At 39.3% G+C, this 22,689-nt stretch overlaps 1 protein-coding gene across 1 annotated transcript in view; it reads right to left on the minus strand.

Annotated features, from left to right (window-relative positions):
• Nucleotides 1–22,689, minus strand: part of pawr (PRKC, apoptosis, WT1, regulator) — an 80,948-nt gene that overhangs the window by 16,318 nt on the left and 41,941 nt on the right. Inside the window, exons 3-4 of the mRNA XM_042511273.2 lie at nucleotides 13,312–13,437; nucleotides 1,320–1,354 (exon numbers count right to left, since the gene is read on the minus strand). Of these exons, the coding sequence (XP_042367207.2) occupies nucleotides 1,320–1,354; nucleotides 13,312–13,437 (161 nt within the window). The remainder of the gene's footprint in view (nucleotides 1–1,319; nucleotides 1,355–13,311; nucleotides 13,438–22,689) is intronic.

Raw genomic sequence — 22,689 nt, forward strand, 5'->3', positions numbered from 1 at the left:
ACTTCCCATGTCCAAGCATTTGTAAGACTTTTGAAAGATTTATTTAAGACGTTTTAATACCACTTTATGCATTATTTGTAAATCAATTGATTCAGTAGTCTGTTAAGACTTTTTAAGCACCCACATGAATCCTGGTTTGTAGAGATAATTATATCCCGTTGGATTATGGAACATCATGTGTCAGGGCTGCATGAAAACAGAGTTTTTAACATTTCAAGAGAAGTTTTTTTTTTTGAGAGCAAGGACAAACAGTGCAGAGCAGTGGCTTTACTCCAGAGAGAAAAAAGATAAAGTGACTGCGACAGGAGAGGGTGGACAGAACGAGAGTAAATTAGAGGGAGACACGTATCTATAAAGTTTCTCTATCAGCCATCTTGTGCTGCCCGCCCGCCTGGCCCACCTGCCGGGTTATCCGTTGCAGAACTGCAGAGCGTCCAAGTGTAGCCGGGCCAGCTGATGAGAGCAGCGACCATAATTACATGGCCAGATTGAATGTCAGCTGGTGAACTTGGCTGTTGAGGTTGGCCACAACTTCACAATTTGGTTGCAAATAAAGCAGAATAAATACACACTGAGTGGACACACAGATGTGCACAAAGGACTTTAGCACTTGCAAAGTTGATTGTGTGTTTCAGGCTGCATTGTGAGGATTAAGCTAATTTAAAAGGTACCTCCGCAATTCAGAGATTTGACTATTATATAATAGATATTGTAGTTTAATTGAAGCAAATAGAAGACATAGATATATTTTTGACCACAATTTCGTGCTCTCTGTCAAAAGTTGTACAGTAAATTGTAAGAAATAAAAGGAAAAAAAAACATCTGCCCAGAAGGTGTCCAAACATCAATCTTTTCAGATGTTGTTTGGAGTGAAAAAGTTTGAAAACCTCTTATCAAATGCAGTCTTGCAAAGCAATTTTGACTGAAACGAACCACACATCTTAGTCTCCAAACCTTTCAAAGCGAAAGATTTACTTTCAACACACTCTGCCAGCTACGGCAGAAAAGTGACGGTCTGAACAAAGTGTCCAAGGCCCAGATGGTGTCCTGTCAACTACCGTTCAAAACAGTCATCAACAGCCATCTTTCCTGAGCCACAAAAGCATGAAAAGAGCAGCACTGATGGGGGGAAAAAAATTCAATAGTGACGCACCCAGGAAAAGGCCCTCTGACCATTTCAGAGAGAATCTGCTCTCGTAATTAATGACTCAAACTGCTGTTTCTCATCCCGGCCTCTGTTCCTTTTCTTGACACATTGCTAGTGATGCCGAGGCAGATAAACTCCACTCTCAGTGTCAGGATAATAAAATGAGTCTCACCTCTTATGGCGGCCGCTCCCAGATCTCGGGGTTTCCTGAAACAAAAAGGAGAAGACACCTTCAGTCCAAAACAATTACTCAACAGGTTTAAAGGTTTTTTCTTTTTTTTTTTTTAAGAGTAGTGTTCTTAACAAAACAATGTAGGATTTAATGGCATCTAGTGGAGAGGACTGAGAGGATTCCTTCAGTATTCATTGTACAGGAGATTTACGGGGAGTTGAATTATCCACAGAGGTGTCTTCTCTCCAAGACAAACGGAGCAGGTGATTAAAACTGGTAAAAATACTGAATAAAGCAATTTAACCCTACAAATCAGTGTTTCTCTTGCCCTCTTTCAACAGAGATCAAACTACAGGGTTGCTAAAAAGTCTGTTCTGTATGCTGCCTTCGCATATTTACACAGAACCAAACAACTGGGGCATCATGCCGCCCCAGTGTGTGATTTTAGATAGCATGGTGGCATCACGGAGGCAAGAGGCATGACGTTCATCACGACAGCATCGACCTCTAGTGTGACATATAATATGAGCGTCAGCAGCGCTTTCTAAACATCACAATGGCATAACATGACAATAACAATCATTTACCGTCTCTGTTTTATGGCGATTTATTTTTGTCCCCAGTTTGGACCATAAGGCGCTCCTTGACTTTAATGTTTTCCAAATTTGCGGATATTTACAACTACTTAAAACATGTTGTTAAAACAGCCATGGTCCTGTCCTGCTGGCTGTACAGGCGGCATAACTACGCGATATTCCCTGTTTGAACAGGTGGTATAAAAGGGGCTTCGAATTATCCACAAAGGTCTCATTTTCTACAGTAAACCAGTAAAAACACAAAATAAACCAGTTTCATGATAAAAAATAGAGTTTTTCCAATGCTGCTCATCTAACTATAGCTTCTAGCTATGGTGGTGGACGCCAAAACGCAAACAGCCTTATCTAGAGCCAATGTCTGCTTTGTTCGTTCTGGGCTACTGTGCATCGCCAGGCAACATAGCAGTCTCCATGGAGGAGGACCCATTTTCTATGTTCATATAACCTGCTCATTCAAAGGTATTAAAAACACAACAATTCTTATTTTTAGGTGATTATACTGTAAGGAAAACATACTTATCATTTTCTAACAAATTTCTGACAATATATCCCCCTTATTTCATACACACTGGACTTTTAAGTTTGTAATTTTTGCTGTAATTTCAGAGAAGCAGTGGATAATGAGATTTTAGGTTCATTTGTTATGTTCATCTGCCTCTGGTGGTTCACCAAAAAGGGGAAGAAAACACAAAACTCCATCTACAGAACAAGAGAAATGTATCAGGAGCAGCGTTTATAGAAAGCCTCCAGGTCGTGTTGGGTGAATCGCAGCTGCTGAGCTGATAAATAGATGAGCTTTGTTGCATTTAATAGTTCAACAGGAGCCTGATAGCCCCAAGTTCTGGAAGGCAATCTTGTTTTGCAACATGGGGGGTGCGTGTTTATCTTCTTTTCCCATTACTCTATGATCTAAAGGTTGTTTAGACCTATACAGCAGTGATGCTCCAATAAAATCGCCTCCGGCGAAATCTCTCTGGAAAAATGAAGTGTGTGAGATGAATACGCATCTCCTCTTTCCTAAGGTCTTGTGCAGTGAAGGGTCCCAGGTTTGATTGAGGAGCCTCGACTCTGCTACGATCTATCAGTCAGGACTTGGCTTTAGCAGGGTGAGGGGGAAACGTTGTGCTGACTCTTAGCATGCACCAGCCTCTCTGTCTCGCTGACATATCATCCATTACCCGTGGATGAAATCTCGGCCCTCATCTCTTCCCTGGCTCAAGCCGGGATAGATTTACGGAGATGGAGGACAGTGAGAGGGCAGTCTGCAGCAGCAGCAGCAGCAGGTCACTAAATAATTCCTCATCTGCGCACAAGACCTGGTCCAAGAAACACCTGGATTTAAGAGCGCTTTGATGAAATTTGTTTTAGAAACTGACATTTTCTAGGATTTGGTGTAATCCAACAGCTGCCAGAGCTGGACTTGAAAAGCCCGTTTTATAGCTGTTCAATCTTTTCCACAAACTCCACACGTGTTGTACTCTAATGTCAGCCTTGGCCTAAAACCATTTAGGGCAGCAACTAAAGATTATTTTTATTGTTGATCACTTTTTCCCCATTAATTGATTAGTTGATAAAGTGTCAGAAATGGTAAAAAAAAAAAAAAAAGCGTTGTCTTCCAAAGATGACGGCCTAAAGGAGTCCTGCCTGTCTGTAACATTAATCTGCATGGTTAACTTCACAAGTTAACACAATTATTTGTGTCTGAAAAGTTTTAAGTTTTTCTTAAAGTCCCAGATTGAACCTGAGAAAGGTCAACATGCAACTACACAGATACACTTGCAGCCTACCCTGCCAACTGTATTTGATCAGCAATGGAAATCTGGTGCCAAGCAACCAGAAGCACAGAAAATAAACAGGGTTATGCATGTCATTTTTTTTTTGTTGTCATTGATGTTATTGTTTGTATTGTATTGCAAAATATATTTTTTAAGCCGGGTTTCCGGGTTTAAATAGGTGGGAGTAAGTCACATGTGCACGTCTAAAGAAAGTCTCAAGTCTTAACCTTCAAGTTTCAAGCAAGTCCAAAGTTACTGAGGTGACAAACAAGTCAAGTCTCTGCTATATGTCAAGCAAGTCACAGGTCAAGTCCTATGAAATCCTGACGCTCTGGTCTAGCTAATGTTTAACCAAAATTACAGTTTGTTGTTACAGTTTGTTTGTGTGAAAAGTGCTATACGATTAAAGTCTGATTAATTGATAAGGAGGTACAAAAATAGTCATATAAAGATACAACAGAAAAAAAGAAAAAGTAGGGCCTTATATAGAACATTTTTAGCTGAGCTGTGATAGTTTTCAAAGCAGCTGTACATCTCTAGCCAAGCCTCCTGTCAGTACACATCGCAGTGTAGAAATAAAAAATGCTGTCTATATGTAAATGTGTGTTTACTCTCTTGCCTCTACAGTCCAGTGTAACTTGACTGAACCGACAGGATTCTTTCAATATACAATTGGCAAGGAAACTCAGTCCGCTGGTTTCCAACAGGAACCTGCCAAAGTAGGAAACAATTGTTTGCTTTCACATTTCCGCAGAAATGTTAATACATCTGTTTTTATCAGATATAGCATGAGCAAGTTTCAAATTCAAAGTCTGTTGGCCGACTGATAGGGGTCAGTGGACTGAATTGATTATTTTCTGAGGTGAAGGAGGGTTGAAATGTGAGTCAAAACAACAGTATGAGGGAAGGTCACAGCACTCAGCAGACGTGCCAATCCTCATTTACACACAGTCAAAACAAAATCCACGAATCATTCTTATATGACACTGAGTAATAGATTGTGCAGCTAAAGCAGAGAGGTTTTAACTCCTGCATCTTCTGGCTGGCACGAAATTTGTTAACTTTTTGAAGTGCTACAAATGAAATAATAGAGTTAGGAAACGCATTTCTACAACCACAGGAAGAGACCATTTAAACATAGTGCCATATATCAGCCGAGATGTCTGCCTTCTCTCTGATACAATGGAACTAGATGGTACTCGTCTTGTGGAGCTCAAAGCGCCAAAAAAAACAAAAACAAAACAACATTTTTCATCTAAAATTGCAATAATATCGTACTGTGACATCAGTATCCTGAAGATATAGTATCATGGGGCCTCTGGTGATTCCCACTCATAATTTATATCAAATAATATATATAATAGGGGTGTAGCGATACATCTATTGTATAGATGCATCAATTTATACTCCTGCGATCACACTACATGGACGGGTAAACGGCAAATCCTCCTTACGGGTATATATAAATATGGGTATTTATTTCACACACATTGAATAGAGGCCTTGCACTGAACGTTTGTGTAGTTCAGTGTATCATGCTTTCCAAGTGTTTTACGTGTATCATATCATATCGCTCTTTATGATTCCATATCATTCTTGCATTGCATCCACAATCATGTATCATAACGCACATCATATCATTGTTAAAACGTATTGTTACACCCCTATATATATATGTATAATGTATAGAACAAGTAATCAAGTATAGCAGTATGTGAGACAAACAATTACATTACAGCATTACATATGGTGACATTAAGAACATTTCATTTTGTGTTTAGTATTTGAAAAGTTGTAAAAGTCTTGTTTTTAACCAACAAAAGAGACAAACTAATATCAGAGCTAAACTACGCAGCATCAAACAACTTTTAATTGTGTGCAGCGTGCATCAGTCTCTCTATTACTCAGGGACTCTGGGTATAAACTGATCATTAACATCCCTCTGTGGCTGATATGCAGCCGACAAACGTATTTGTTTACAGAAAACATCGCAGACTTCATTTGCCACATTACCACTGCAGCTTTTGGCAGTGCTCCACAGTGTGCACCTCCTGTCTGGGATATGAATCTGCGAGACAAGGTCAGCATAATTCATGTACGACTCCTCCACTGCACACAATACAAGCCAGCGTGCAACTTTATTTATCATGCTTGAGCTGCGCTGACAGCTCCCATAAGCCCGGCTGCAGAGCTACTCAGAATACAGAGAGACAAATATCAACAATAAAACAAGTACTTTATCACCAAACTCGAGTAGATTACTACCCAATGTGCATTTCTGTGTGTAGGGAACACTTCATGCCTCTTTGAATGAGATAAAAATCAAATGCCTTGCTCGGACATTTAAGGCTTGATATGATCTATGTCGACAGCTCATTAAATTCAAATATCACTAAAGGAATGCCGTCTTCCTCCATTAAAAAGGTGATTTCTGGCTTTCCATCCAGCTGCCTAAGAGTGCAGCACTCAAAATATTCATCTGTACAAAGCTGATAAAGATCACAATTTTACTGGAGGCATTCAATAAATTCAAAACAGAGGGGAAGATGCTCTTTAAATAAGTATGCAAGATTGGCATTTAGAAGAAACAGACAGGCCAAATACACAAACCAGCAAAACTAGGCTATGGGAAGATCCTTTATATATATATTTGTTATCGAACATCTGAATCATTTTACATTTGCTGCAATTTATCTGTGACGTCTACATCGTGCCTGCAGTGATGCACAGCTATAGTAGAGATGCTTTGCAATTTTCTCACACACCACTTTAATTTAGATGCAAACGTCAGCTAGCTGTCTTTGATGCCAGCTGTAGAAATAGATGTCAAAATGCCAACCTAGAACATAAATCGAAGGCTTTAGATGAAAACCTGCAAACTGTACAGTCAACAGCTGCAGAAAATCATGTTACCCTTTTTGCCCTGTGTGTGAGCCGTACAGCTTTTGCATGTGTGTGAGTCAAAGGTATTTTTGCCCGAGGTTCTTAGATGAGCTTTTCTTGAATGCAATATCTGTACTAGAAAAAAAATCCAGGCTGTTTTACCCTTTGAAACCAGAGCTAATTGGCTTGATTTCCTTCAAAAATGTGGGAAGAAGGCAATGAGCAATAAAAGAAGCAGTGACCCAAAAATTAGCAAGATACTATTTGAAAAGTACAAGAAAACTACCTGAAAATGAATTTTTAACAAGGACATGAGAAAAAAGGGAAAACAACCTGGAAGAAGTGCTTAAAAATAGTTTTGTAACATAAGAAATGACAAATTATCAAGACATTATTACAAAGTACAAGAAAATTACCAGATTTTTTTTTTCAAAAAGAGGAAACAAAATAAAAAGAAAGTTAAAATAGGAAAAGGAAAATGACCTGAAAAAAGTTTTTAAAAAATAATGTTGTAACATAAGAAATGACCCCCAAATTAGCAACACAATATTAAAAAGACAATAACCTCAAAATTAGCTGTTGTTTTTTTCCAAAGGGAAACAAAAGAAAAACACAGAAAAAGAAAAAAAAAGGCCAGTGAAAAAAGTGCCTAAAAAGTTATAAATTTGTTACATAATTTTATATATATAAGTATGATCAAGTGTTTTACAGGGTATTCAGTATATCAGCAGCCTGTTTTACACTGCCTCTTCATGGTGGGAAGGTTGTGCGAAAATGTCGACTTGTTGTTCAGTATAAAAGGTCAAGTCATCAATGGAGGTAGTAAAAAACAACGAATTGACTCCAGGGTAAAAGGGACAACCGGAGGGATAAGAGGATGTTACCTGTTAGCCACAACTTATCCATGATGATATATTTTTTCCAATCTTATTATTAGTAGAACTCCTAAAATACATTTCATGTGAAAACTGTTTCTTTGAGCCAGTTGAAGGCACATGAGCACGTGATTTGGAGGGTACTATCTCGGCCTCATTTTGATCCAGAAAAAAACTGAAATGATATCAGAATAAAGTGCTACAGTGTTTCTGGTTTGCTGTGAAAATTTAGTCCACTTTCTCAGCAACCAGCTAAAGTGTTTTTGCAGGTATCAATCCTGTCAAAGATAAATGTTGGTGCGGTTTAGTTGGCTTATATAATAATAATCCTTAAAATCTTGAATCAACAGAGGTGTGAGTGTGATCAAATATTATTTCAGGCATCGAGAGGAAATTTACTTTGCTGCTGCTGGTTGGAAACGCTGCGTGATGGTTGGTAAACGTTTACCTGCTGTTCAGACAAGATGCTCTGCATCAGCACCAATTTTTGGACTGAAGGTGCTAATTAAAAATGCAAATGAGGCTTTTTAACAAGTGCTAGATAAAGATTTTTAGCAGCGTGTGTTTTCAATGTGAGACAGAAGTGGAAAAAAAAAAACCTGAGCCGCTGTGCTGTGGACCTGGCGCCACATTAAATGCAGATGATCCTGAGGAATGTTCCATATGGTTCTGACTGCTGGATCACTGGAACAGGTTTTCTTGTCGGACTCAAATACCAGAGGGAGGTAAGGCCTGATAACCAGGACCACATGGCTGCAGAGGGCCTCTCTGACATATCAGATACATGTGTCCTGTCACACGGAGAACAAACGTGTGTGTCCACGCAGACACACACACACAGTCAGAGAACACACACCATCTCTGTACGCAGTTTTAAATGGAACATAGGTCCTCACACTTAGAAATAAAGCTGCTTATATGGGATTCTTCGGCATAGCCCCACAGGAGAACGCTTTTTGGTTTCTGGTAAAACCTTTTATAAAGGCAAGACCTGAAACCCTCTCACAGGGTTCTACCTAGAACCCAACATAAAGGGTTAAACCTGAAAAACTATCGGTGAAAGGGTCACCCAGAACCTCCCATGAGAAGTTCTACAGAAATCAACCTATGTTGTAAAGGTTTGACTTAGAACCCACTATAGAGGTTTTAAGTCAGAGCCTTTACACCTTCTAAGGGTGCTAGCAAGAACCCACCTAGGGAATACTTTGGAGAATCCTTTTATCCGCACTCTTCTTCTCAAAGAACCCTGAAAGGACATTTTCTTCAACAAAGGGTTTTCTGAGTGAAAAGGGTTTGTAATGGAAGCCTTAGTCTTACAAAGAACCCTACAAGAACACTTTCCTCAAAAAAGTCAAAAGTCTTTGAATCAAAAGGGTTCTCAATAGAATCTGTAATCTAACAATGAACCCTAGATGGACTTTCCTACCCCCAAAAGGGATCTTTGGATAAGAAATGGTCCTTAATGGAACCCTTGGTCTTACCAAGAACCCTAACTGAACACTGTCTTCAAAAAAATGGTACTTTGGATGAAAGGGGTTCTTTATGTAACCCTATGTCTTAAAAAGAACCTTTGAAGAATGTTTTCTTCAGAAAAGGGTTCTTTAAATGAAAAGGGTTCTCAATGGAGCCCTTAATCTTACAAAAAAAACCCTGAAGACACCTTCCTTCAAAAAATGTTTTTTGCAAAGAAAAGGTTCTTAATGAAACCCTTAGCCTTACAAAGGACCCTAGAAAAAGGCTTTCTTATGCTAACGCTAGAATGACAGTGTTTTCAAAAAAGGGGTTCTTTGGATGACAGTGGTTCTTAATGGAGCCCTATGTCTTAAAAAGAACCTTTGAAGACTGTTTTCTTCAGAAAAGGGTTCTTTAAATGAAAAGGGTTCTTAATGGAGCCCTTAATCTTACAAAAAACCTGAAGACACCTTCCTTCAAAAAATGTTTTTTTGCAAAGAAAAGGTTCTTAATGAAACCCTTAGCCTTACAAAGGACCCTAGAAAAAGGCTTTCTTATGCAGAACGCTAGAATGACAGTGTTTTCAAAAAAGGGGTTCTTTGGATGACAGTGGTTCTTAATGGAGCCCTATGTCTTAAAAAGAACCTTTGAAGACTGTTTTCTTCAGAAAAGGGTTCTTTAAATGAAAAGGGTTCTCAATGGAGCCCTTAATCTTACAAAAAAAACCCTGAAGACACCTTCCTTCAAAAAATGTTTTTTTGCAAAGAAAAGGTTCTTAATGAAACCCTTAGCCTTACAAAGGACCCTAGAAAAAGGCTTTCTTATGCAGAACGCTAGAATGACAGTGTTTTCAAAAAAGGGGTTCTTTGGATGACAGTGGTTCTTAATGGAGCCCTCAGTCTTAGAAAGAACCCTAGCAGATCAGTGTCTTCAAATTGGGGTTCTTTGGGTTGAACAGGTTTTTAATGGTTCTTAATTGAACCTTTAGCCTTAAAAAGGACCCTGGAAGAAGACTTTCTTCCAAAAAGAAGTTAATTGGATGGAAGGGGTTATGAAAAGGAACCCTCAGTTGTACAAATAACCATCCCTCAAAGAAAAAGACTTCTTCAAAAGCAGTGTTTCTGTATAGAACCTGGTTCCTTGAAGAGGAACCATTTTGGAACCCTTATTTCTGAGAGTTCAGAGAGAGATGGAAAAAGGACATCATTACAGAATTTGAAACATCTGATAAAATATTTCATACCCAGGATCCGTCGTGGAGTTTCCATTATGTCTGAGCAGAGAACACAGAAGAGTTACCGCTTGTTTTGGTTGGGAGATGCTCTGAGACCCAGAGAGACTGTTAACAGCCCTGCAGCTCCTCAACCCAGCCTCATTTTTAAAAACTTTTTGTCCAGATATCTTGATACCAGCTAAGAGGCCCAACTGGACATTGTATATCATAACGGCCCTGGCACGGCAATTGCTTGTCTCCTGTTGATAAATGGGTCCCGAGAGAAGGAGCGGCACATTTTTGGGATGCTCCATCTTTACAGATGTCTCACTGACAGCTCCACTGACCACACTGGACCTTTCGGGCTCTTTATTTCTCCCAGTCTGCCTCTTTATGAGTGACAGTGAGACATCTAATGGTTAGTTTCTGCATCACAACATCTGGTCTGCGTTAGACTTAATGTGACGGTGAGAATAGATTCAGCAGGCATGAATGGACAGTTTCTGTTTCAACTGATTGAGTGAGAATCCCTCGCTATAAATGGACGGACCGTGGGGAAGCTGCAGAATTTAGATCATTCTGGATTGCTTGTTTATGCTGCCTTATGTAAACAGTCGAATCCTTTGCTTTGTATTTTCTATTCAGGCCACCTCTCAGCAGGTGTTGTCACAATCTTCCTGTTAGTGTGATGTTTGTGTACATATTTCATACACAAACCCTCGCTTCTCGTAAACAGCCTCAGACGGTTACAGCCCAAAACAAAATAAGCCCGCTGATGCGTAACAGTCGATCCATCTGGAACGCAACTCCTAACTACATCCACAAGAGTTGTCACTCAGTGGCAGCCATTTGATTTGTTTTTTGTTTTTTTATTTCTTTCAAATAGTAATTTTCATGTAAATCAGATGATGTTTTACAGAAACATAAACAGAGTGCAGGTTTCAGTTTCTGTTACACAGCTGGATGCTTTTCATATCCTGCGTGCGCTCAGTTTCTTATTGAAAATCACAGTGTATTTGAAGTGAGTTTGGAATCATAAACACCGCACTGCTGAATATGAGCCGCTGTTCTCGAGGAAAATGAAAAGACTCAAATTACCAGCGTGTCATTTCTGATTTGGTTTCCTTTTTTTCTAATTGATTTATGTCCTCACTCTACACACGCCTCCTGGACTTATTTGGAGGAAGAGCAGACTGTCTCTGCATGGGTTCACGTTTATCAAATAAACACGGCATCGCTCGCCAAGATTAAAAGATTGACTCTGTCGACGTCGTCCGTCACTGATTCACACTGTTAAGAACCAGACGCCTTAAACATGAAGGAGATCCAAACCCCGGCTTTCAAATGACGTTTAATGAATGTGGCTCTTAACCCTTTGAAACCTGGATCAACGCAAGTTTTATGTGTTGTGTTCGGACGCCTTTCACAAGCATTTAAAACTTCAAAACCTGGAAAACTGGTTTGAATTGTTTTGAAAACATGGAACAAAGGCAATGAGCAACTTGGCAAAAAATATCCTGCAAACTGTGAGAAATTAATAAAAGGTGAGAATAAAACATAATGCCAAAAATTCATGAGAAAAGAGGTTTTTTTACAGCTCTTGTACCCAATTTTCATGGTTTTATTTAAGTTATTTAAATTACTTAACCTACTTTAAAAATCCCTGTCGCCAACTAGCTGCATATGCCAATAGACCAAACCAGCACATTCGGGCACTTCACAAAATATCAAGGCTGCATCTCCTTTTTGGAAGATTAAAAAAATGCTCATCCAATACATGATTGGATTTTAAATACAAGGTATTTTTATTTTCAACATGTTTGGGAAATGTTATCACTTAAATGATAGCCAAAAAAATGGATATTTATTCCCAAAGTCTATGTCAATTCCAAAGCATTTCCAGGCCTGGAACACAATATATCAAATTTCCAGGAATTTCATGACCATGGGAACCCGTGTCTTTATCGTGACATGACCTGCTGTGTATGATCTATCAGCTTTAGGGATGAGAGAGCGACACTGTCAGAATCCAAAGGCCCAGACCTGTGAGTAACTATCTCCCCAAGCAGCTTTAACAGCATTTTAGGGTATTTCTTCTTTACTTTTAGCTGATTTCACAGTGATGATGAAATGTCGAGACACCTTTGGGTTTTGCATCAGTGCTGCTTTTCACACAAACTCAGCCTCTGAGCTCTCAGGGCGTCTCCCTGAGCAACAGTGCCTCTGTTTGGCAGCACGAATGTATCGATCTATACAGTATTCTTCTGGATTAAACAGGGCTCCTGCAGTTTAAGGCGAAGTAGATTTAAGACTTTTTATGTATTTTTAATGCTACTTGGATTTGTGTTTAAGACCAATTTTCTAATAACCAAAAATGAAGAAGGACAATTTTAATTTATTTTTAATTTTTTTTAAAAAATTGATTACGGCATAAAACATGACAACATGACATTGCAAAGAAAAAGCTAGATGCTAGATAAAACGGTCCTTTATAGAGTGGAAGACATGGAAGACAATGAACATATTATGTTAGAGTTATTATCTTTTTAGTTTATCAATAGAAAGGGGAAATATTTCTGGTATTTCTGTCCAGTTTTTTGGGAGATTTTTTGTTTTTCACTCTGCATGTGAGATTCCACCATTTGAATTCCCATCATGACGAGTTTAAGAAAAGGAATCTATTATATTATTCAACAACAAATACATGGTGCAGATCATTTTGAGATTTTACAATGCAACATCAGAAAAGAAAACTATTCATAAAATCTTACTTCCCATTTCTGAGCTTTTTTAAGACTTTTGAAAGATCAATTTAATAACAATTAAGGCCTTATTTTTTGATTAATGAATTCAGTGCCTTTTTTTTAAGGATCCTCAGGAACCCTGTTAAAGTGTGGGGGAAAAGTAGAACATCATATGTGTATATTGCAGACAACAGAGACTAGAATACACAGGCACCACTGCAGGTTGCATCTTGGACGATGAATTATTAGTATTTTGGCTATTAATGACCTCTCTATAAACTCTTTGCTCACATTGAACCTTCATTTTATTGAGGTGGATGCTCAAATCTCTCAGACACACATCTCAAAACCAAATAAAACCCAAACTACCCGCACACTCTGATACCAATAGGAATAAGAAACAATAATGAGTGTGCGGCTAACCTCTCTGTCCTCCTGTCATGTCATTTCTTACCATTAAGTGGCCCGTGGCAGGGTCAGCTATCATGGCCTCGTTCTGGAAAGTGTTGGCCTGCACCAGCTCCTCCTCCTCCCTCCTCTCCTTCTCCCCCGCATCGTCATCGTCCAGCTCATCCAGGCTCTGAGAGAAGAGGAAGAAGAGAATGATAGATGAAGATTAGATCAGCCTCGGGTGGAGCGAGTACAGTCACGGAGATGTTGTTCTTACATGTGCACAATAAATCAGGCTACGGGAAGAAACTTGATTAGGGCAAGGAGAAAACAGAGAGCAAGTTTTTGACACATTTCTCTAATCAAAACAAATGCTGTACTTGCAGCCTATGCATATGCATGTGAGAGCCGCTGTAGGACTCGCGCATTTGCCAGCAATCATTTGTGAAATGAGAGGCAGCCACGAATTTCTGTGCTAGAAAATTGCTTTTGTGAAACAGGCCCACGGTTACTCTGAAACCTGGGTTTACATGCAGCTTGTGAATAATCTAATTTCTTCACTAACCAGGCAACATTTCTGAGCCATAGCTCGTTTATTCTAAGTATATATTTGAGATACTTATTGTTATTTTTGTCGGAGAGAAGTTTTTCCTTGTTGCGGGAAATATCACAAACTACTATTTTTTATTCCGGTGTCATTTTCAGATTGCAAACTTGTTGGCCGTCATGTAAAGTGTATGTGGACTGAGGGTCTCTGACTGTTGATTCTAATCTCCAACTTTAAGAGGCAGCCAGATGTTTTGATATAGTTTAGTTGCTTTTAAACATAGACCTCTATGACTTCAGAAAAACAATGTTTCCTTCACAAATTCAACTTAACAGAGTGAGTACTTGAATGGTATGAATGGTTATTTTGGGGGATGTAGTATTATTTTAATCCTACCACAAATTCTACCCCAGCTATACTAAATGCTGTTGAAAACTTGATAGAAAACATGGCCAAGAAACCAGCAACAGAAATTGTGCTTTGCTAATCAGGTTTCTGTAATCCCTAATGGCTTTAAGCAATAAAGCTTCTTGTTTACATGAACTACAGAAATCACGTCCCTGAAGAAAGTCAACAGTGACTCGGTCACTTGAGTGCACGTTGACGCACTGACGGATGCACGGTGACAAGCGAGGTCATTCCCACCATAACAGCGATGTTGACCTCTGGCTCAGCACAGCCATGGTCAAATATTAATCCTCTTAAGACATGATCACATTCACTTCCAGGAATCCCTGAGGAGCTGCAGCTCAAACACTACAAAACACTAGCTGGACTCTCTGGTCAGGCAACAGGAAGACAGCCTGTTTGAGGGCCTTTCACCTCCTGGGGACAGTCAGAGGGGATTTTTGACCAGTGGAATGTCGCTTGAAAACACAATAAAAGACATGTACAAACACACAGAAAGCAAACATCCCTTGGACAGACGAGCGGGGAGTTAGCTTTCATTATTTAGGCAGAGCTTTTTCACACTGCCTGGGAAAACCTCCAACTTTACTCCTTGTAATCTGAGCTTTATTATGAAATATGTGCTCAGCCTCGGCTTCCTATTTGCATTGCTTTACAGTGAACTGTGCGGCAGAGGTAGCGGGTTCATCTGTCGGGAGCGGCGAAGATTCATTACGTAAACAGGGCTCAGCATTAGGATGGATGGTTGGATCGTGACGAGAGACAGAGATCGGAGCCAAACTCCCAGAGGGTCACAATGCAAACCAGTCTTTCCTGTTTCATGCTGCAGGGCGAACAAAAGGTGCCCGCTCAAAAGGCCCTTTAGTGGTAAAAATAGACTTACAAGGTTAACAAGGAATGCCGTCATTTGCAAGGCCTTTCCTGCCAAATCGTTTATCAGTTGTCCTTGGGGAAAATGCCAGCGCCTTTTCTTTTTAACGCTCACTGTGAGTCTAGCTGTCTTCTCAACAACTCTCTCCGTCTCTAACATGCATGTGGGGTGAACACAATAACAGGAACATGTCCTGCAAAAAATGTATATATGTCAGATTTTAATTTTAATAGTTTGTGCCCTTGCACTATTTTCTTGTGTCAAATTACAGTTGTCAACTTGACAGGGCAGTGTATCAAGATTAAGATGTGGAAAATAGATGAAGAGGTTTTGAAGATTAAAAACTGAAATTAAACAGAAGTTCGTCTGTGTCAACACAAAGTGAATTGCGTGCTGACTAACCACTCTGCTATGCACAAACTTGCCTGAAATGTGGAATTGGGAATCTCAGAGTTTATTTTGGATAGAGATGCAGCCCGTTTTTGCCCTCTAGTATTCCAAATTGCTGCATTTCTTCTCCTCCAAATAAAGGGAAAGGGGGATCTGCGTGCAACCATATAAGGGATGTTTTTGCCCCTGAATTTATAAAAATGAGTCTGTGTATTTTTCTGGCAAATGTCTTACCTTGGACCGTGGACACATGCAGTGAAGGTGTGGAGGGATGTATTAGCGCTGCGCTGACTGATGCACTGACTCTGAATGTTTGGATGAATGTGTTCACATTTAAACATTGCAAAGGGTCCAAAACTAAGAGTTATTAAAAATAGGATATTTTTAGCACGAATAATGTCAAGATTTACAGCACAGTTCTTTAATATGACCGTCAGTGTTTACAGATTTGGGGCTTTTAACAGATTGTTCTCCTGAAGTTTGTAAATGAAAGCACAGTTTGTACTAGCCAACAGATTATTTACATATTCTGAGAGAACACATTGTTTTAATGAAACAAATGATGTTATGGAGTGTATGTTTAATCTTTATAGGAATACTTTCGCACCAGTGTGACACATGAAAATCTGGATCAGCATCAATTTAGAAAAAAGTGCTTACACAGTGCTTCGGGCCGCCGAAAATTAAAACATCTGCCGCTACAAATAGATTTTTGGAGTCGGGCTGTTTATTAGGAGTGCTATTTGAACACATGCATATACCCTTATTTATAGTGCACATGGGGCAGAAACGGAGCAGAAGTCAGTCAGATTTCACGTATCAAGTATTATACTCGAAGAGATGAAGTCAATATACAATCATCTATGAGTAATTCCCCCCAATGAGCCATAATTTAGGTAAATCCTGTAAATTGCAGCCTAAAGTTGATGCACATAATAACTTCATCTACATGGATTCATGTTGTCAAGTCAAAGAGATTAACAAGATGAGCGTGAGCTGAAAAGAAGCAGCCAGATTTCCAGAATTATCTCTGCTTCCTGTTTACAGCAGTACTGGGAGTCAGGGCCTCACAAGAGTGTTTACTTTAGTTAAACAAGTAAAACGCGTATCCTGGTGCGCTGCAGCCTCCAGACTCACGTCCGTCACTCTGCACATGAAGAATTAAAGAAGCTACATCTGGAGTGGAGCTTCACGGTCTATTGGAATGTCTGTTGTGGTTGGAAACTCTCTCTTCAGGGAGGAAAATGATCAGTCATCTATTATAAAAGCCCCCGGCTGCAAAATATCTGAATGCATCTGATTCTTTGTCTGCACATCAGCAGGCAGCGTGCTTCAGTTCCCACTCTGACATTTGCCTTTTAAGTGACTGTCAAAGTGATGTAGTCTTGTGGTTAATTTGAGTGAGCCGAGTACATTGTCTGGCAGTACACCTACAGATTTAGACATAAAAAGGTAAGAAATGATGGACCGCTAAAGGCTGATGTCATCAAAATGTAAACTCAGAGGGGGGTGTACTAAAGAATTCAGCTTCTATGTGAACATTTGAGACATGAACATGAAATAATAACCGAGCTGTAAAAGAAGCATTAAGTAACAGCTGATGTTCCACAGGATTATTTTAACTAAAATAAACTCAGACAAGGTTAATAAAGTACATAGAGTTCATAAAAGCAATGAAGGTGTTCAATTTGCAATAATCTTACCGATATTTTACAAGCTAAGGTCAACTAAATGAGACACAGAGATCTTACATAATCCACTCAGTATATCTATGACACATTTTATTAAGCTAGAGGTGATGACTCAGCCCTTGAACATCCTTCTCCCTGCACATTATCTTTATAGCCAGTGTGTCACTTAACGTGCAAATGTAAAAGCTCAAAATGTAACATGCTGTGCATCATGGGCATTCTGGTCTACTGGCAGTGGGAAAGGAGTCTATAACTTATTTTTGGCATTTTTTTCAGCATTTGAAATATAAAATGTAAGTAATCTTCTCCCTTTTAGCAATGCACATCTAACAGAGACATCTCTTCTGCAAATCTTCTGCTCACTGTGATTGCTGCACTTCGTCATCATTATACTAAAGAAGTATTTCACTACTGGAAAGAGGGCCTTTTAATAAAGCTGAGCCGCCTCTCTGGTAGAAAGACACGAATTTTTTTCAAATTGGTGCTACGTGACCAGAGAAAACAGAGAAAAGGATGCTTTTATGGGGCTGTGTTAACCCCCCTCAACTATAAAACCAAGTTTTAGTGCCTAACTGATATAGGAGACCAATAACAACATCAGTACTTGAGAATATTATTAATATTGCTGCAGCAATTTTATGCACACATCAAAAAAACAAATTCAGCCCTTTTGTGGGTCATTTTCTTGTTTGTTCTGTTTAGCACTTTCTCTATTTTGTTCTTATTCTCAGGTGATTTTTTAATTTTTATTTTAACTAATTTCTTGCTTATTTTTTGGCCCGTGTCTTGACTTTTCTCCATAATTTTAAAAGAAATTAAACATTTCCTCAGGTTTCAAAGGGTTAAACATCAACATAACATTAAAGTAATATAATCATTGTGAATGCAGACTATTTATTTATTGAAATCTGTACAACTGTCTTCTCAGAAATAAAAGTTTGGAGTCTGCAGGAAACCTCAATATTTTGTACTTAAAAGGAAAATGAGTCAAATATACATACAAGTGTTTCCAATGATACATTTAATATCAGTTTTTTTTGGTTTGAAACTTCTTTTTGCAAACCTACATGCACACAAACCCTTATATGACAATATTTCTGCCTGATATCGACATGTATCGCTCAGCTCTAGTTTATGACTTTTTGCCAAGCCTGACGTCTCTGAGTAGGGGGCTGAGCGGGGGCTGTGTGGTTTTCTGTGGAGGTCTGTGGTGTTGGAGTGTAAAGAAGTCCCATTAATATAGAGTAAACCCCCTCCCGCACATGCACAAACACACCCACAGCCAGGCTCTTTACGAGCCCAGGCACAAACCGCTGCTCCATTCCAGCCTACTGTGGAGGTTATAGCCCGGAGAACAAGTTTGGCAAACTTTAAGTGCACGAAGTGCTGCTTCCCACACATGTATTAGAGCTTTATATCAGACAGTCAAAGATCTCTGACTGGCCCTGCTGAGTCTGACCGTCCTGCCCTCGAGCCTCAGCTCCGTCTGACACATCCAGAGGAATGCTGATGCAGCTATCTCTGGGTCAACAATCACAGCCGGACCCCTGTTGTTTGTTTGTCAAAGGCTCTTTTTTTACCACACCCCCCGTGTAAAGCAAACTCATTTTGAGGTCTGGCTGAGTGCTGATTAAATTATTATAGTCTCACTTGGAGTGAAAATGAGGGTCAAGTAGACTTCACGTCCAAAGCTAAAAAGTGCAAGGCTTTCACTTGCTAAACACAGGATTTTAAAGAAAGCAACCCCGGGGCTTTGTGGCCAATAAAAGCTTTGATTCTTGGGAATGTCTTGTACGCTGTTTGACTCGACTGTCCCCAGACAACCCTCCCACAAAAGGCCCTGTTCTGCAATTTTTGGAGACTTAAATCAAATAAAGAGGCATCAGATTTTGGAAAAAGTGAATGAGACTAAACCGGCTGTGGTGGTAAATCCTCAATGGAATGGTGGAAAAGTTTGACAATGCGAAGCCTTAGTTTTTGCTATAAAAAGTGGTGTTTTTAATCTGCTTTAATGTATTTTAAGTATTTTCTTTCTTTCATGACTCTTCTTCCTCAGTTCTGTGTAAGTCAGTGACATAATTATGCTGCCATCTTGGCCTCAACTGGAGATTTTGATCTCAAGAAGGCAAACTGGTTTACTCTTTAAAAAACAGACATTGTGTGATTATTGTTTGCATGACACTGTTTAGTCAGATCTAAAATAAAGACAATAATAGCAAGAACAGCAACAGAAAGCAAAGGTTTCTTTTTTTCTCCATCATCTCATCATGACCTTACGATATCATACTTACATGCTATGTAATGTGGAATTTCGCTGTGATTACACCATACACATTTTTTTTAGGTTACACTGTACCTTACTGCTGACATTGCATTTATTTATTTATTTTTGATAGATCACAGACAGATCACCTTTTTTTTATTTGAGACTGTCAAATGATGTCTCACTCCCGCTCAGAGTCGGTGTACTCCTCCTGGACCTAACACCGGCCTTGGCAGTGTGTAGTGTCACATTAATCAGCCAGCAGCTCGGGGGTAGATGTCCTCACTCTGATCTGTGCCATACCTGAGCGCAGCGCTGTGCCTGTCTGTGCTGATGTCTGAACTGACTGGCGGTCTTTATTAAAAGACAGTGGCCATCAGTGTGCCAGTGTCCCTATTCACTAATAGATCATCTTAATGAAGTCAATGTGCTGTGGCAAGTGACAGGTGATTAAAACACACAAGTCATTAGTCCTGTGGTATAGGAGTGGGCTTCTGGTGGAGGTGCCCTTTGCTTGTTTAGAGATAAATCTGAGGGCTAAGTGGACAGAGCACTGGCAGTGTGACAAGAGAGGCAGCATGAAGGGTTCATATTGGATCTTAAAGGGACCTATAATGAACACCTGTATTCACCCTCTGTTTGAGGGACTCTGTTTTAGTGCCTGTCTCTAGATAATTTCATGTGTGAAAGGTAGACAGGGGCGGTATCACAGTAGTATAGTATACGAGGGTATTTAGAAATCCTTATGGTGTGATTTTAAATACCGTCAGAAATACAGATCCTCATCTTTATATTAACTTCATACCGGAGAGGCTGCATCGAGCGCATCGTGCCCTGAAGGCTACGCCCACGTCACACTGCTTGCGTGAGTGTAATCACGGTGGCAGCATTTGTTGCTGCAGAGCTGCATATTGTTGTAACTACTGTATTTATGTATTTCCATGCTAGCTACTGCATCGTCAATAAATCAATCAATTTTGCAATAAAAGTCCTAGTGTCAACAACTGAAGGGTTTTTGTCAACAGAAATGTTATCCAGGGGCTTTTATTTTGAAACAGAAACAGGAAAGTTTGAGTAAACAGATAAATTTGTATTTCCTCGTGTCTGTGACAGATAAAGACACTAAAACTGTAGTAAAAGGTGGTACAGAGTTAATATAAACATCAAAAGACCATTTTACTGTCTATTTTTTTTGCTGAAAAACAAACGGTCATGCAGGAAAAATTGGCGAGACTCTGTTTCTCTTGATGTGCTGCAGTTGGGTAGCGCTGTTAACGCCGTCAATGTGGCTGCTCTAACATGATAACATGGACACCAAAATAAAAAACAACAGGATTTAGCGATGCAGAAGAGGTGTATGGTTGTCTTTCTCTGTTTAAAAAGAAAAATGGGTGTAAGAATATTTACTTAATTATTATTAACTAATTTTGTTGACATCTCGTGACTGTAATGTGCATCGCGTATTGAGTAGACTGAGAATAGACAGACACCTGCGCCGCACACTCATACCATTATATAAAATCCAATATTCCAGCTAAGTATGACGGTATCAAAAAATAGATGCAGCCCAAGTCTAGGTCTTTGTCAAGTCATAAACAAGCTTTAGTCTTTGTTCAAACTTCATAATGTTGCCCCTCATCAATATTCTCCAATGGCATCTTTGTAGCCGCCGCTGCCTCAGAATGTAGTTTCAAGTACTTCCAAAACTAAATAGCTACAGTGGCAACATGTATAAAGAAGAAATATCAACTGTCATTCTTGTAATCCCCACAAAAAGCTGCTGTATGACCAACAGGGCTCTTCACTATGAATTATAAGTGTATAAGAGGCCAGTGAAAGACCTTAAATAACCCTCTTCCCTGCTTTAAACAAGCTTACTGCAGCTCCACGCTGCGCCTCTGACTCTCAGCAGACCCTAATAATCCTGCGACTGTGACCCCTCGGCATGCGCAAACTGACAGGCTTTAGCAGTAGTTTACCAAGCTTTTATCCACACCTCTAGCACTCTCTGAGCTTTACCTAGCTGAATGTTAATCCAATGAATCACCACATCAATCTGGAAAACAGCAGCATTTTGCCCGTCAACCTCAGGTGCAAAACAATCATTATCAATTCAAACCAGGATCCAGCTGTGGATGAGTCCTTAAGTACTTATTGAGGGTGTTAAAAATCAAGAGGCAGGTGGAATTAAGTTGCATGTCAGCGACACTTAATGAGTCAAATGGTAAAATGAAGAGTTACATGACAGGAATTGTAAAAGTGTAAAACATCGCTAATGGATGACATTGGCTGATTATGTTTAATGCTGCAAAATTATTCAAGATCATGGAAAATTGTGTAATTGCATGGCTTTGCCTGGGATCCCTGATAAATATTTAGCTAGTTGCTGATTTTATGCAGAACAGATTGGTTTTACAGATCTGCAGAGAAAATGCCAAATCAGTTAGGCTTTAAAAATGACTTAAAACACCATTTCTGCCTCTCAAGATAAAAACAACCACCTCCATTCCTGCCAGAATTAGAGATTTTAAAACACATTATAAAGTGGTCCATGAGCCTAAATCTTAGTTATGCACCCACTGCACATAACTGAGGTAAAAATTTACAAAATAAAGATCTAAATGAGGCCAATTTACCAGTGTGTGAGTGCATGTTAGTCATTTGCTTCTGGATCATAAAACCTGAAAAATGTGTGTCTGTATTCTGTTTCCTGCAGGTATAAACAATGTCATCCCAGGAAATTGAGAGCAGCCTCCCCTGTCATGTTGTGCTGGAGGTCGTTATCTTTTTGTGTATTTGCTCAACCCTCCTTCTCATAAACACTACTAACCTGCTCCTGAATGGAGGAGATGCAGCTTGGAGTTACAGCCCCATTAGCAAGTCAGCCTTTTTTTTGACTGCTCGAAAGACACAAACTGACATTGGCTGGTCCTTTTCACTGACACAGACCAGCACAGAGGTTAAGGCTTTGATACCTGGGCAAATTGGCTTGATTTATTTCAGAAACATGGTAAGGAGGCAATAAGCAACTAAAGAAGAAATGACCCAAAAACTAGCAAGAAATTAGTAAAAAGTACAAGAAAATTACCTGAATTAACTTCTTAAAAAATATAATAATTTTGTTAAAATATTTCTAAATATATAATTATGATTATTAGATATATATTTTTATGGACACATTTATCTAGCTTATTTAATAAAATATTGTCTAACTCTACTAATTTTTTTGCAATTTTTGGGACATTTCTTGTGAAGTTGCTTATGGCCTTTTC

The sequence above is a fragment of the Plectropomus leopardus genome, chromosome 22 (genome assembly GCF_026936395.1).
Source record: "Plectropomus leopardus strain MGB_pleo_1.0 chromosome 22, ASM2693639v1, whole genome shotgun sequence".
Taxonomy (NCBI): Eukaryota; Metazoa; Chordata; class Actinopteri; order Perciformes; family Serranidae; genus Plectropomus; species Plectropomus leopardus.